Raw genomic sequence first — 16,022 nt, 5'->3', positions numbered from 1 at the left:
GTCCAATAAAAAGACAAGTGAAATTCTGTTGTACATGTGCTTTTCTCAGTGTAAGCTTTTGTGTTGATTGCCGATAAGAGAGGCAGAAAGATGAAGATGATGACATACTGGGTTCCTAATTTGTTCTGCCAAATTGCCGGTGCACAATCAAGAGTAAAAGCCTGCTCTCAATCAGAAGCACTTAGTCCAGAAATAGTTCACCCTTGAATGCCAAGTTTATGTTTTGCCGTCATCACAACACGGTCACATCAGTTGAAGAAAGAACAAGCGCACAAAGTTACGTTTTATTTTTCTGTGTTTATTTGGAAGACACTGAATATAAAACACTGGCATTTTCTTCCAGAGAAATACGTAACCGTGTGTACAAATGCATCGTTTTTCCTCATCTATGCGGTGATACGTGACACGGTAGGTTTTTGTAAAAAGTCTTTGTGATACATTCTGTCTAAATAAAGGAATTAAATACCAACGGGCTGATACCGCACATATGCGAGTGAAAAATCCGCTTGTGTCAAACAAGTCAAAGTCGGTGGTAATCCCTCCCTCCAGCCCAATGTATTTATGCACAGAAATGTCAGACTCTTAACTGGTCTCGCAGACATGTGAATCTTGGCCGAGCTCTGCATGCAAAAGACTGATGTGTTCCTGCACGTGCACCATCTCTTAACGGTGGGGAAAGGAATCAAGGGATAGAAAAGATCAATTGGATGGGAAAAGAATCGGGAACTTCCACGCTACATACAAATATGCCTCACGCAATACAAACGAAATACACAGGATCATTCCGCGCTGCGCAATGATGGTCACGTAAGAGTACAGTAAAATAGGAAGACAAGAAAACGTGTAACAGCTCCAAAATGGGGATTAATACAAATGTAAGGGGATTCACTAAACATTACAGGATATATACAGTTTCTTGTTAAATCAAATAATAATTACTCAAATTTACAATCCCCTGTCAATAAGTGTTGGCAAACTACAAAACAAAAAACTTTCGGACCATATCTTTACTATTGGTCAAACCATTAACTCACTTTTCGTCCGTTTAGTCCACCAAGAACACTAACAGTAGGTTATTGAGAGTAGGTAGTGACGTTCTGTCAGGTCTGTTGCCGAATTGTGAGCTAAACGCGCCACACTGCATTTGCATTTCCAGCTCTGTTTAAAAGAAAATGCCTCCATTCGTTTTTTCCTGGTCAATGAAGATGGGAGTCAAACTAAATTGGGAATGTGGTTTTTCAAAAAGGTCAAAAAACCAACGTGCTCATAATGAGTAAAGCATAGCTGCCGCACTCCGATCCGAGAGGGCCGCTATCCTGTTTGTTTTCAGTGTTTCCTTCTTCCAACACTTTGGCGAGCTCTGCGGCAGCCTGATAGCTATCCTGATCACTTCAATTCAATCTGGTGGAGGACGGAAACGTCAAAAAGATTGCGGCCGTCAAGGACTGGAGCTCAACAACTGTGAAATACATTCAACACGAACAGAAGCTCCGTTTTAGTCACTTGCAATCTCATGCAAAGCTGTAGCTTCCAGCTATGAGGAGTAATGAAGCAATGTCGCCTAGCAAACCGCGTTCAGACCTTTCCAGAGGCTGCGGTTTCAAGAGGATGCCAAGACGCACACCTCTTAACAGGATGTCTCAAACAGATACAAAAAAATAAAGTGAGTACAACTGGACCAGCAGTGAGTATTTTCTACAATGTTAGAATAAAAATAAATTCTGAGAAAATATTTAGCGAGGTTTGTGACAGAATCCAGCTATTTGAATAGGATTCGAATACTGTATTATTTTTGTGTATTTAAGAAAGCAAGGGAAAGGAGTCTCAATTAGATTATCTGGTTCCGAATCACAAACTGGGAGCCTGTTTCATCAACCATTAGATTTGTAATAGTGCAAATGAGATGGGGAACGTAGTATCAAGTAGTACAGAAGCAAAAGCGGCGCAAATTGAAATCTAAACGCATTTTGCTAAAACATGTACAGCTTGCGTGCTGAAAGGCAAGGGAGACGTTTCTTTGGCTACCGCAGCGGCAGGTAAACAAACGTAATCTCAGCTATGAAAAAAGGGACAATTGTTTCTTGTTTGTTCCGTTTTTCTCATAATCAACGTGAAAATCTGTCCACACTGGCTTGAGTAAATTTAGCCACCATTGTTTTTTCTGGTAAACGTTTTGTTGCAAGGCAAGCGTTGGGGGGGGGGGGGGGGGGGGGGGGGTGAACCTTAGACGAGGTAATGCGAAAACCATGTCTTATATTGTTCTTGGCTGTCGAGATTTGATACTCGGCTCGAAAAGAGAATGAACATGACATCCACGAGTGACTATTGGAACCTTTTTTCACCTCTTCATGAATCTGCTTCTGGGGTCTGGCGACCCCCACCTTTGGCCTTAATCTGGATCCAGGCATCTCCCAGTGCCTTGGCAAAGTGGTCATCAACTGAGCCTGTAATGGAGATGGAGTTGGACGCCGGGTTGGTCAAGGGCTCGGCTTCTTTGTAGTTTCTTCCGAGGCTCCGGCGGAAATGTTCCTCAATCACAGGATCGCAAACTGTGTTGGCTGAAATGAAAATATGTGTGCTGAAAACCACAAACACGCACATTCACACACAAACACGCTAGAGACAAAATGCTAATTGGCTTTTGGGTGACATTTCAGGATGAACCTTAACTCTTTTTCAGGTGGATTTAATTCAATCATATATAAACTTTTGAACGCTCAATGTTTCAGTACTTTTTGCACTACTTGATGTTCTCCAACAAGGTGCAAAATTCACAACAGGTTTTTGAGTCATGAACAGTTCCAAGGACATCCACTGATAAGCCTTTCTGTGACTCTTTCAGCTCTGGATGTCTGTTGCAAGATGCTCATGCCACTCGGTGGCACTCTCAACCAGTAACCAACAATATGGATGTCCGTAAAAAGAAAGAAAGTACTGGTGTACTGAGCAACAGACATGAAAGAGGTTGGCCAAGCGTGTCAACAGCAGTTGATGGCAGAAGCATTGTGAAAGAATTGTGAAGAAATAGCCACAGACAACAGTCGGTGACATCAGAGCCGACCTCCAAAAAGCAAGGCTGAAGGAATCACAAAACACTGTTCAAAAAAAGACTTCAGAAAAGAACTATACCGGCCATACTGAAGATGAAAACCACCCCAAAAAGAATCTGGGGGCCAGATTGGATTTTGCAAAGAAGATAAGCCACAAAGGTTTGGGAACAAAGTTTCAACGGCCAAAGTGTAGAGAAAGAAACACAAGCTCATCTTTGAAGCATGGTGGAGGTCATGCCATGACTTGGGCTTGCACAGCTGCTTCTGGAATCCACTCACTCATCTTTATTGAAGACCTAACTTGTGATGGTATACCAGCAGAATGAATTCTGAAGTTCAACAAACCAGTTTGTCAGGTGCTTTCCTTCTACCTTACTAGAAGCTTCATCATGCAACAAGAAAATGACCTCAAATGCACGGCCAACACAACAATCACGGGACCGTAACCCAATAGAACATACATTTTAGCTCCTGAAGAGTACACTGGAGTGAGAAGCACCCAGAAACAAGGCCTGGAAAAGCCCTTCAAATGAAGAACGCAACAGTCCGGTCAAATCAACGGGTCGTAGGCTTGATGAGTTTATTGCAAGTGATGCTTTGGCCACCGAAAACACCACATTAATCACTTGACGTTCATTTAATAATGTCTGTTCCACTACTTTTGCTCACATAAAAAGTAGATGGCTTCAAACAAAAGGTGCTCCTGTGCCGAGTTAACGCGTATCGGTGTAAATAGCATGAAATAAAACTTGGACTTCTGCAGTTTGGCCTCGTTCATCTTTTATACAACAAAAACAAAGGAATTAACTTTCCAGTTCCAATAATCCTCCTTTGGGAGGGGACAGCATGCACAAAAAAAACACACGTTTAAAAATGCACACACATATGTTGAATATTCCTTTTCTCTATTTTCGAGATAAATTTAACTTCTTCAAATTACTTTTGGGGCCGCAAGAAGTCGTTCTCCTTGGATGTGGGCAAAGACAACACAGACATGAACAACACCTGAAGCATAGCGGTGAGTCAAGTGTGACACCTAGTGGTAAAATACACATCCGACCTGTTTTGGCCTCATCATCCAAAGTCAACCTAGTCATTGAGAACATTTCCAACCTGCAAAATTATTATATTATGAGAATATTTCATAATTTCAGTGTCAGAAAAGGGCACTTGCTTGCATTGTTAGATATCGAGATACAGTAGTTTTTTGATTTAGACAGAGAGGGCCCTCAATTTACAACGACAAAGGTGGTTCTGAGGTTACAAATTGCACCCTATGAACTAGTTTGCGCAACGGCTGAAGAATAATATTATGCCACCCAGCACAAGAAGGCACACTGAGTTCCCGCCTGAATGTTCGAGGGCCATTCCGTTCCAAAACACTTACAAACAAACAAAAAATTATATGAAAACTGTAACCACATGGATTTTGATTTTAATCAAGCTTACGGTACTTTTTGATGTTGAGGGCACAACAATAAAACTCAAATTTTAGATCAATCAGAGCTCAAGCCCACCGAATTTTAATTCATTCGGCAAGAGGCCGCATGCTATCTCAGGAACGACTGGGTTAAATCAATGACACCGTGTATACCCGAGCAGTATTCTGGGCACATGTTAGTGATGACTAGGGGCTTACCATTGGTCTTTCTCTCATCAAAGGTTGAGCTCGGAGAGCAGCCATTCATGTGGCAGTGAGAGAGTTTACAATTGCGGTTGCTTGTAGGAGCACAGGTAATAACAGAGGGGCGATTCTGAAAGTGGACAATCAATCAATCAATCAATAAATAAATAAAGTCAACTGTATTTATAGAGCACTTTCAAACAGCCATTGGTGCATACAAAGTGCTGTACATGGAGCAATTTAACATGCACAATAAACAGTAAAACAAATCGGTAACAAAGACGGTAGAAAGCACCGAACAGTAAACCCAAGAACAAATCTAAGTCATGCTGAGTCGAATGCCAAACAATACAAGTGAGTTTTGAGGAGGGTTTTGAAGATGGGCAGCGAGCAGGCTTGCCGAATGTTCAGTGGAAGGTCATTCCAGAGAGCGGGACCAGCAACAGAAAAGGCTCGATCCCCTCGGAGCCTCAGTTTAGTTCTTGGTACTTCTAATGTCTCTTGCGCAGATCTGAGGCGTGTAGGTGTGTGTAGGGGTGGATGAGCTCAGAGAGGGGTAAGGTGGCGCGAGATTATTCAGAGATTTGAAAACAACTAAGAGGATCTTGAAAATAACTCTGGGAGCCAGTGAAGGGATGCCAGAGTAGGAGTTATGTGCTCCCTCTTACGAGTACCAGTCAAGAGGCGGGCAGCGGCATTCTGGACCAGCTGAAGGCACTTAATGGAGTAGTGGCTTAATGAAGGACGTTATTGTGTGAGGGGAAACAAAATTGGAAGGTCGTGACCTATCTCAGTATGACTGAGTCATTCAAGCACATACTGGATCGCCCATAAAACATGTGTTCACACACTTGTGAGTAAGGAAGACATGCTGACCATCGTACCTGCTGCCGCTCGACAGCTGCACTGACAGCGGACCTCTCGCTGCCCCCAATTGCATTGTCAAGGCTGCTTTTGGTCAGAGCCAGCGGCTGGTCCACAGCGTAGCCTGAAATGGAAGCGTACAGATGGTTCCCATGGAGACCGTTGGAGGAAGAGCTGATGTGCTCCACGGGACTGTGGCTCAGGCTCCAGTGTTCATTGCGGTTGTCCCCAGCAGAGGGACGAGCCCTGAATAAAAACAAGAAAAATTTCATGCGTGTAGAGAAGGGTTAAATCAATGAGATGTCAATGGGGCTGATAGCCCTAAAATGCACTAACTTATAAATCTGTCAGGGGGTAAATTCTATTGTTGTTTTATACACAATAGGACAAGAATAATTCCTTCAACAGGTTCACAGGTATAGCTATATTAACAAAAGCTTTAAATTGGTGATGTACATTTAGGTTGTGAAACATTGCAGCAGAGGGGGAGCTTACAGGTGAGTTGCAAACAATCTGCTCATTTTAGTCATGTGGTCGTCGTCACAATTCATTTGGTCCTTCGTTTGTTCATCGCCGTACTTGCGTTTACTGGGGCAGAGAGGGGGCGGCCCGGTTATATTTGATATAGCACAGGGCAGCGAGGGTGTCCTGGACTCATCTGTTGAAATAAATCATCAAATCTGAATCAAATAATACAACAGGCGCATAAGCACATGCTGCATTTAATAAGCTTAAAATCAACTAATCAAGTCTACAAAAGGAGAGGTAGGTGTACCCCACAATGCAATTTTTACCCAACAGTCTCTTCCATACAAGGTGGTAGTAACATCAATGGCAAGCGTCACCTTAGAATAGATGAATGCAGTACAATACATCACTGTGGTGACTAACAGAACACTGAAAAGGAGACTGACAGCAAAACATTCACACTGCGCTTGACAGCGGGAAAGTCAATCGGAAATAGGATCCAGACTTGTGGAACCAAGCATTACGTCTGTCAGGTTATATGACTCCAAGACATAAATCATAAGCGTGACGTTTCTGTGGAAGCTTGTGAGCAATACACAAACCCACGTTGCAAAGATCAAGAGAATTCTTCTTTTACGTAGCATGTCATGTTGCAAAGAATAAAACAGTCCAGAAAACCTGACTAAATTGAGTTATTTCCTGATTATATGATGAAAAATCCACCTCCAAAGTGCAGTCTCCCGATGTTGTTGTTCATCTTGTCCAGGTACTGAGAGTTCAACAGGTCCATTCTAGGCAACAGCATTTACACGAACAGGCTAGCTGCTAACATCGACGCTAGCAAGCAACACCGGCGAAGCCAACAAACTTCTTTCCTAAAGAATTGCAGTTGTACAATTAGTTGTGTACATGATGTGGAGGTGACAAAATAAATACAGTACTTTAAACACGAGAAGTGTGCATTATCTGTGTTTTAAAGGCGCCCAACGAAACTACGACAGGCTAATAGCTAATCCACTAGCTCAAGAGTTTCACTTCACAACCCATTAGGTTAAACTGGTAGTCGATTCGTTGCCATTTTAAGGAGCAAACGTTTTAAACGGTTTCACAGTTAGCGGTCGAAGGTCTACAACGGGTGACAAACTTGCGAGCTAACTTTAGCATGCGCCCCAACTAGCCGCCAGCTCGTCGCCAACTTTGTCGTTGCCTTTGTTATTCCACACAACTAAACACACACCCGACGATTTACAGTTAAGATGCGGTGCGTCCACTGTGTCCAGCAACAGTAGCGTTGGCCGTCAGTAGAACTTGTACAAAAGCGTCAAGTTTCCCAGGCACGACAAAAACATGATCAGCCGTTTAAACTTGCGTCTATCTCCGTAAGTGGACAAAGAGCTCTGCGTCACTCTACTACAGGAGAAACCGCACAGCTTCCTCACAATTGGACTTTCCCTGTGATTGTTATAGTTGGTAATATAACCCGCTGCTCAAATAAGAGGCTAAAATGAGTTGCGGCTACACTTGAGGAATATTTTTTTTTAATCACAGCTCTTGAACTGGTCTCATCAATTATACAAGTGTACCTAACGTTATGTCTGGTTTGATCAATTGCTCCAATGTTTCCCAACCTTGTTTGATCTAAATCACATAAAAATCCCAATCACAACACTGAACAAAAATGTCGCAAAAAAGTGGGTAAACAAGTGAATAATGTGTGTCAGTCTAAAACGCTTGAATGGTTAAATAAATAAATAAATTGATTGATTTATTGGTTGATTGATTGATCAGCTTTACGTACAGTACAGTATTCATGTCCAAAAACCGTAATCAGTCATCACCAAAAATCATGTGCGCATCTCTACTCATGCCTTATGAAAATATTAAAAATGATCACCGCAACATTTTGAATTTAATGGGTGTTAAGTGTTTTCTACACCATTGGAAAAAAACGTAAAAAGATACTTCACGTATATGCTACAGAGAAGGCTAGGACCACCCCGGCCACCCTCCTACACAAGTGAAAATGTTGATATTTGGAATTTTTCCACCATTTTCAAATGGATGTAGTGTTCTTAAGACCCCTTGATATCTTGCAACAAGCGCTTTTTTGTCACACTAATTGCACATTTAAAGAATAATTGTTATATTCGGTCTAAATGCTAAAAAATGTGTTTTAAGTAACAAACATTCAATTCTCTTGCGATTGGCTGGCAACCGGTTCAGGGTGTCCCCCGCCATCTACCCAAAGACAGCTGGGATAGGCTCCAGCATGCCTGAGACCCTCATAAGAATAAGCAGAATCAAAAATTGAGGGATGGATCATCAATATTTACACTCAAATTTAATCAAAATCATTACTTTCACACCATAGCAAGCACACATGGCAAAGGACTCATAGTGGGTTGGGGTGGGTGACCCAGAAACCATCCTACACACACGTGTGTCAAAAAAGCAGGAACAGCACTAAATAAGCAGAAACATTTAGAATTTGTGCAGAATTAAGAGACTTTTGTGTCATTGAGCTTTTCAGATATGATTTGAATGAATGGGAGGGCAGCATGGTGGACTACAGTACTGGTTTGCACATCTACCTCTGAGTGCAGAGGTTGCCCGTTGGAAGCCTTTCTTTATGAAGTTTGCATGTTTCCCCCATGCGTTCAGGTACACAGGTTTTCTCCAAGTACTCCCATTTCCTCCCACATTACAAAAGCATGCTTGGTGAGTTAAATGAATTCTCTATATCAGGGGTATCCAAACTCGGTCCTGGAGGGCCGCTGTCCTGCCTGTTTTCCAGCTCTCCCAGCTGTAACACACCTGATTCAAATGTTCAGCTCATCCACCAGCTCTGAAGCAGCATTCAAACAATCCTGATGATGTGAATCAGGTTTGTTGCTCCTGGGAGAGCTGGAAAACAGGCAGGACAGCGGCCCTCCAGGACCGAGTTTGGACACCACTGCTATATTGTACTTAGGTGCGACTATGAGTGTGAATGGTTGTTCGTCTATGTGTGCCTTGCCCCTGCGATTGGCTGACAATCAGTATAGGGTGTGGTGTGCTCCGTCTGCTGGGATAGGCTGCACCCCCTCGATGTTATAAGTCTGTGTTACTTTAGGGTACTGACCTAAAATGTACAGAAAACATCCATCTAATACATCCATTATCTGATCTGCTTTACCCTCACAAGGATCACGGCAGGTGCTGGAGCCTATCCCAGCCGTCTTCGGGCAGTAGGCGGGGGACACCCTGGACCGGTCACCAGCCAATCGCCGGGCATACACAGACAACCATCCACGCTCACAATCACACCTAGGGACAACTTGGAGTGTTCAATCAGCCTGTCATGCATGTTTTGGGAATGTACGAGGAAACCGGAGTACCCGGGGAAAACCCACGCAGTCACGGGGAAAATAATGCAAACTCCACACAGGGAGGCCGGAACCGGAACCGAACCCTGCACCTCTGCACTGTGAGGCACACGTGCCTCCTAGTCGCCCACCGGCCGCCTTTGAATTATCATCCTTTATACGGAATTTAAGCAATTAAAACATTGTTAACTGAATAACTGTCAACCTAAACTGAGAATTGCTGGTTTTGCAAAGGCATTTGTAAACTCCTGAATTGGATTCTATGTACCGGTACTCATTTATGCCTCAGCTGTACACCTTTTTGAGGACACTTTCTTGTTTTTCTTTCAATCTCAGTTGAGCCTTTAGAAACGTGTAAGGCTTACAGTTTATTGACTTATTGATCTGTACCCTCTTCGCCTTGGCAACATAATAGCCAGAAGTGCTTTCACCAGATGAGTTTAATTTCATCTTCAGACTTTGTATAAATGTTACGAACTCGGGTAAACCGAGTTAGGGAGGGGGATCCAAAAAACGTAGACAAAAACAAGGTCTCCGATGTAAAGACAATTTAATGTCCAAATCGAAAATAAGCGAGAACATAAAGCGCTGGTCCACAATGAGGAAAATCAAAAACGACTAACAAAAGGAGCTTGCACAAAAGAGCAAGAAAAGGAAAGTAAAGCCACAAACTACGAACGAAAAACTATGTAACACTTTGTACACGCGAGAAAAGCCAGATCATCAAAACAAAATGGTACTTACACACAAACTTGGTACCGAGACTACACGCGAAAACACGACGAGGTCAAAAGCCACTAGTCAATGAGCAACGAGGTAAGCAATGCCATAAACAATACTCCCACAACAGGTGTCGAACGTAGGAGTCCTTAAATAGTGTCTCTATAGATTAATGATTGCCAGCAGGTGTGCTAGAGAGACCGCTCCTCCCACCTGCTGGCCAGACCGAAAAACCGAAATGTGACAGTACCCCGCTTCAACGGACGCCTCCTGGCGGACCACCCGGCTTCGACGGGTGCGCTGCATGGAATGCCCGAAGCAGGGAGGGGTCTAAGATCCAGGAGCCGGGGACCCACTGCCGATCCTCTGGGCCGTAGCCTTCCCAGTCAACCAAATACTGAAAACCCCTACCCCTGCGCCGAGAGTCCAAGATTTCACGCACGGTGTACACTGGTTCACCGTCAACGATTTGTGGAGGAGGCGGCGACGTGGGCGGAGGAGCCAGGGGACTGGTGGCCACCGGCTTCAACAGGGAAACATGGAACACGGGGTGGACCTTCATGGTGGGCGGCAGTCGGAGCTTGACGGAGACGGGGCTGAGGACCGAGTCCACCTCGAACGGTCCAGTGAAGCGTGGCCCCAACTTGCAAGATGTACCTGCGAGTCGTAGATCCTTAGTTGCCAGCCACACCTTCTGTCCCACCTGATAGCTGGGTGCTGGGCGTCGGCGACGGTCAGCGATCTGCCGGTTCCGCTGAGCCGTGCGTGAGAGTGCTGCTCTGGTCTCCTTCCATACGCGATGGGCCCGTCGCAGATGCAGCTGTATGGAAGGGAGTTCCACCTGACCCTCCTGAGAAGGAAACAGAGGAGGTTGATAACCATATGCTGCCATGAAAGGAGACCGACCGGTCGCTGATGAGACGAGGGTGTTGTGGGCGTATTCCACCCAAGGCAGGTGGACCGACCACGAGGAGGGGCGATCGAGGCAAACGCAGCGCAGAGCTGCCTCCAAATCTTGGTTCATGCGCTCCGTTTGACCATTGGACTGTGGGTGGTATCCGGAAGACAGACTCGCCGTGGCCCCCATGGCCTGGCAGAAACGTTTCCATACTCTGGAGATGAATTGAGGGCCCCGGTCTGACACAATGTCCACCGGAATTCCATGAAGACGGAAGACGTCTCACTAGGAGGTCGGCGGTTTTCTGAGCAGAGGGCAGATTGGACAACGCAACAAAATGGGCAGATTTAGAGAAGCGGTCAACTATGGTGAGTATGACGGATTTTCCCCGGGAAGGAGGCAGGCCGGTGACAAAATCCAGGGAAATGTGGGACCATGGTCGAGAAGGGGTAGGCAGCGGTTGCAGCAAACCAGCCGGCAGTTGGTGGGACGCCTTACTGCATGCGCAGGTGGAACAGGCCTTGATATAGTCCTGGGTATCCTTGCGTAGCTCCGGCCACCAAAACCGCTGCGACACGAGGTCCAAGGTCCGGTTCACCCCTGGATGGCATGCCACCTTAGAAGTGTGCCCCCACTGTAACACATCGGCGCGCAGAGGTGGGGGCACAAACAGTCTCCCGGTCGGACAACCAGCCGGGACTTGAACTCCGTTCTGGGCCTCCTTGACCTTACGTTCGACGGCCCACCTCAGTGCCCCCACGATACAATGGTCCGGAACAATGCTTTGGGGTTCGTTGTCCTTCTCCGCAGGGTCATGGATGCGGGAGAGTGCATCCGGTCTAATGTTCTTAGAGCCCGGGCAGTAGGTGAGCGTGAAGTTGAAGCGAGTGAGGAGAAGCGCCCACCGTGCTTGGCGGGAGTTTAGCCTCTTGGCTGACCGGATGTAGGCAAGGTTCTTGTGATCAGTGTACACCATGAATGGCTCTTCAGTGCCTTCGAGCCAATTTCGCCATTCTTGCAATGCCAATACGACGGCTAGCAGTTCACGGTTCCCCACGTCGTAGTTGGCTTCTGCTGGGCTGAGGCGACGAGAGAAAAAGGCGCAGGGGTGAAGTCTTTGGTTGACTGGGGATCGCTGCGATAAGACGGCCCCCACGCCGGACTCCGACGCGTCCACCTCAACGACGAACGGATAGGAGGGGTTAGGATGCTGTAATACTGGAGGGTTCGTGAAGGCTTTCTTTAATTCGGCGAACGCGTGGTCAGCATCAGTGTCCCACCTAAAGGGGATCTTGACAGAGGTTAACCGGGTCAGAGGCAGGGCTTTCTGGCTGTAGTTGCGAATGAAGCGACGGTAAAAATTAGCGAAACCTAGGAAACGTTGCAACTGCTTTCTATTGGTCGGAGTGGGCCAGTCTACTACGGCCTTAACTTTGGCCTCGTCAGCTCTCAGCTGACCCTTCTCGATAAAACCCAGAAAAGAGATGGACTCAACGTGAAACTCGCACTTTTCTGCTTTTACGAATAACCGGTTTTCTAGTAGACGCTGCAAAACCAGCCTGACATGGTGTTGATGTTCTGCTAGAGTCCGAGAAAAAATTAAGATGTCATCTAAATAAACAAAACAGGTTCAGAAAATCTCTTAATACGTCATTAATGAGACACTGAATTACCGCGGGCGCGTTCGTTAGCCCAAATGGCATGACCAGGTATTCGAAGTGCCCTAATGGGGTCTTGAATGCTGTTTTCCATTCGTCCCCCTCACGAATACGGACCAGATGGTAAGCGCTTCGTAAATCGAGTTTGGAGAATATAGTGGCGGATTGGAGGGGGGCGAACGCTGAATCTAATAACGGAAGTGGGTATTTGTTCTTGATGGTGATTTTGTTCAGGCCCCGATAATCAACACACGGGCGTAACGTCTTGTCTTTCTTCTCAATAAAGAAGAATCCGGCCCCCAGTGGGGATTTAGACGGCCGAATGAGGCCAGCCGCGAGTGAACCATCAATATATTCTCTGGGCGCCTCTTGTTCCGGCTGAGAGACCTGATATAAACGGGAATTCGGGAGTGGGGCGTTATCTATCAGGTCGATGGCGCAGTCGTACGGCCGGTGAGGCGGCAATGACTGGGCACGGTCTTTACTAAACACTGGGCGCATGTCATGGTAAATACGCGGAACTTTGTCCAAACAAATAATTTCTGGTGGCTCGTTACGGGTCGGCCCCCTCTTTTCTGCCGCCGAGCGCAAACAGTGAGTATAGCAAAATGCGCTCCAACTCTCGATTGCCTGACGTTCCCAGGAAATGACAGGGTTGTGTTCGCGCAGCCACGGCAACCCCAACACTAACGGTACCGATCGAGACCGCATGAGATAGAATCTACGGTATTCAATGTGATTGCCTGATAATTTTAGTTTCACCGGCGCTGTGATCTCTTTCACTTCCGCCAGGAGTCGCCCGTCAAGATCGTGAACCCGCTTTGTCTCTCTTAGGACCTCAACCTGGCAACCCAGTTCCTTAGCTAGGCTGGGGTCTACAAAACAATTGTCCGCCCCAGAGTCCACCAAGGCCCGAACAGAAATGACCCGTAACGGACCGTAAAGAGTTCCGTCCAACTCGAGTCTTGGTGGATGTCCAGGATGGATCTCCTCCCGTCTCGACTCACGTGACGCAGTATCGGGCACAAACTCAGTTTTCGGGGCGCCCGGAAGGGCGGGCCGGTGTCGAGGAATAGTTGGAAACCCGGTGTCCAGGTTGGCCGCAGTAGTAGCTGGCTCGATCCCGAATCCGCTGCTCTCTCTCCGCTGGTCCCAGGCGTCCGCCTCCCAGCTGCATGGGCTCCTCCTCTGCGTCGGCTGGATCGGAACACGAATGACGCTCGGGTCCGGGTGGTCGCCAGGACTTGTGCTCAGCCGGCCGACGACCCGTACGTCGGGGTGGAACACGGGTAGTTCCTCGCTCTTCCATACGTTCCCTCTCACGCTCTCGCATGCGGTTGTCCACAATGAGGGCCAAATCGATGAGCTCCTCCAAGTTGTTGCTATCGTCGCGGGTTGCCAGTTCGTCCTTTAACGCAGCACTTAACCCGCGGCGAAACAAACCACACAGGGCGCAGTCCCCGTAACCGCTACGGGCGGCCAAAATGCGAAATGAGATGGAATATTCGGCAACGGATTGTCGTCCTTGCCGAATAGCTAATAGCCGACCTTCGGCCTCCCTTCCCATAACCGGATGTTGAAATACGCGACGGAACGCGGCGACAAACTCTGGGTAGGAAGACCGAAGCCCGGGTTGAGCATTGCTGATCTCTACTGCCCAAGACGCCGCCTGACCAGTCAACAGGCTCATAATAAACGCCACCTTCGTGCTATCTCTTTCGTACGTAGCTGGTTGTTGGTCGAATATTAGAGAGCACTGGTGTAAAAATTGCTTGCAGAGAGCCTGCGCTCCCCCGTAGCGAGGGGGATGGGGGAGATTGGGCTCTTGCCCCATGATCAGGGAAGGGGGTGTCCCGGATGAAGCCGCCAGGACCCTTGGGGGTGGCGTTTCTCGGGGGGTCGCGTGTTCCCCTTGGGAACACAATATTTCCAGCCGCTGGGCTAGGACGGCGACTGCCTCCCGGAGCTCCGTGAGCTCCTGTTGTTGCTGGCCCACTAATTGCCCCTGGCTGGTCAAGGCGGTCATGATCTTGTTAATGTCTACAGGATCCATTTTGGTGGGAGTATTCTGTTACGAACTCGGGTAAACCGAGTTAGGGAGGGGGATCCAAAAAACGTAGACAAAAACAAGGTCTCCGATGTAAAGACAATTTAATGTCCAAATCGAATCGGAAATAAGCGAGAACATAAAGCGCTGGTCCACAATGAGGACCAGGAGGTAAATCAAAAACGACTAACAAAAGGAGCTTGCACAAAAGAGCAAGAAAAGGAAAGTAAAGCCACAAACTACGAACGAAAAACTATAACACTTTGTACACGCGAGAAAAGCCAGATCATCAAAACAAAATGGTACTTACACACAAACTTGGTACCGAGACTACACGCGAAAACACAACGAGGTCAAAAGCCACCAGTCAATGAGCAACAAGGTAAGCAATGCCATAAACAATACTCCCACAACAGGTGTCGAACGTAGGAGTCCTTAAATAGTGTCTCTATAGATTAATGATTGCCAGCAGGTGTGCTAGAGAGACCGCTCCTGCCACCTGCTGGCCAGACCGAAAAACCGAAATGTGACAATAAACACAGTCAAAAGAGTTGCTTATTGTATCATTTGGAAGAACAGCATCAATAACGTGACACCTTAATCTAAAACAGAATCTAAAGAAAAAGCTTTACTTGTGTGTGTGTTGTAATGTGCAAAATGCAGTTGTAAATTCACCACATTATAAAATGTGAAACACAAAACAGAGAATCAAAATAGCCGAGTTAAACTCTTAAAACATTCTAAAAATGGGACAAGAAGTTGCTTTTCAACATAACTTAATTAGCTGTTTTTTGTTTTTCTTTTTTTAAGTACATATATTTTGTTTATTCAACGTGCACATGTTAACGGCATTGAAACAGCACATAACAATGAGGGAGGTTAAAAAGAATGTGCTCCCTGAAAATGATATACTCTTTCCCTAAATGAAGATCAATAAATTCATTATGGAGCTCTAGTTGACAGCATTTGTATCTCGGTAGGCGACTACGGCACAGGGCAGTGGCCACATATCCGACCAGCCATTTTAGATTGCATATCTGAGCTTGACAGACATACACAAATGTCATTTAAGGACACATGGAGAGGTGTGAGACTGAGTGTTCGCCAAACACATCCACACTTCCACTCGAAACACTTTTCTTTCCAACAGCTGGCGTGAAAAAAAATAAAAGAAAAAGAAAAGAAAAAGAAAACATGCGCGACAGGCAGCATAAGGTGGGGGGAGGGGTGGCAAAGAAGCACACTATGCAGAGAGGGAGAAGAGGAGTGGCACAGCTTCAGCATCCTGTGCAATGGCTGAGGAGGGTGCCGAGTGAGGAGATTGGCTG

General features: G+C 46.3%; 1 protein-coding gene across 3 annotated transcripts; it reads right to left on the bottom strand.

Annotated features, from left to right (window-relative positions):
• Positions 1 to 277: 277 nt before the first annotated feature.
• LOC127592902 (transcription cofactor vestigial-like protein 4) lies at positions 278 to 7,459 on the bottom strand. Of its 3 annotated transcripts, XM_052053984.1 has the most exons (7): positions 7,151 to 7,459; positions 6,730 to 6,881; positions 6,034 to 6,196; positions 5,526 to 5,784; positions 4,690 to 4,804; positions 2,343 to 2,558; positions 278 to 1,459 (listed from the first exon to the last, which is right to left on the bottom strand). In XM_052053984.1, the coding sequence occupies exons 2-6, from the start codon at positions 6,809 to 6,811 to the stop codon at positions 2,347 to 2,349; spliced, it is 831 nt and encodes a 276-aa protein (XP_051909944.1). In that variant the 5' UTR covers positions 6,812 to 6,881; positions 7,151 to 7,459; the 3' UTR covers positions 278 to 1,459; positions 2,343 to 2,346. The 3 variants fall into 3 exon arrangements, with proteins under 3 accessions (XP_051909944.1, XP_051909937.1, XP_051909953.1); XM_052053977.1 differs by having other exon boundaries at positions 278 to 2,558; positions 7,151 to 7,458; XM_052053993.1 differs by having other exon boundaries at positions 278 to 2,558; positions 5,559 to 5,784; positions 7,151 to 7,450.
• Positions 7,460 to 16,022: the final 8,563 nt, after the last annotated feature.

Source organism: Hippocampus zosterae, chromosome 2 (genome assembly GCF_025434085.1).
Source record: "Hippocampus zosterae strain Florida chromosome 2, ASM2543408v3, whole genome shotgun sequence".
Lineage (NCBI taxonomy): Eukaryota > Metazoa > Chordata > Actinopteri > Syngnathiformes > Syngnathidae > Hippocampus > Hippocampus zosterae.
The sequence above is the reverse complement of the archived record's forward strand: the minus strand, read 5'-3'. Positions and strand labels throughout refer to the sequence as shown.

Coding starts and splice junctions, on each gene's coding strand:
- LOC127592902 (XM_052053984.1), bottom strand. CDS start 6,811: ATGCTGTTGCCTAGAATGGACCTGTTGAACTCTCAGTACCTGGACAAG. Junction 5,785..6,033: donor AGATTGTTTGCAACTCACCT/GTAAGCTCCCCC, acceptor GTTTTTATTCAG/GGCTCGTCCCTCTGCTGGGG. Junction 2,559..4,689: donor TGATGAGAGAAAGACCAATG/GTAAGCCCCTAG, acceptor TTTTCATTTCAG/CCAACACAGTTTGCGATCCT.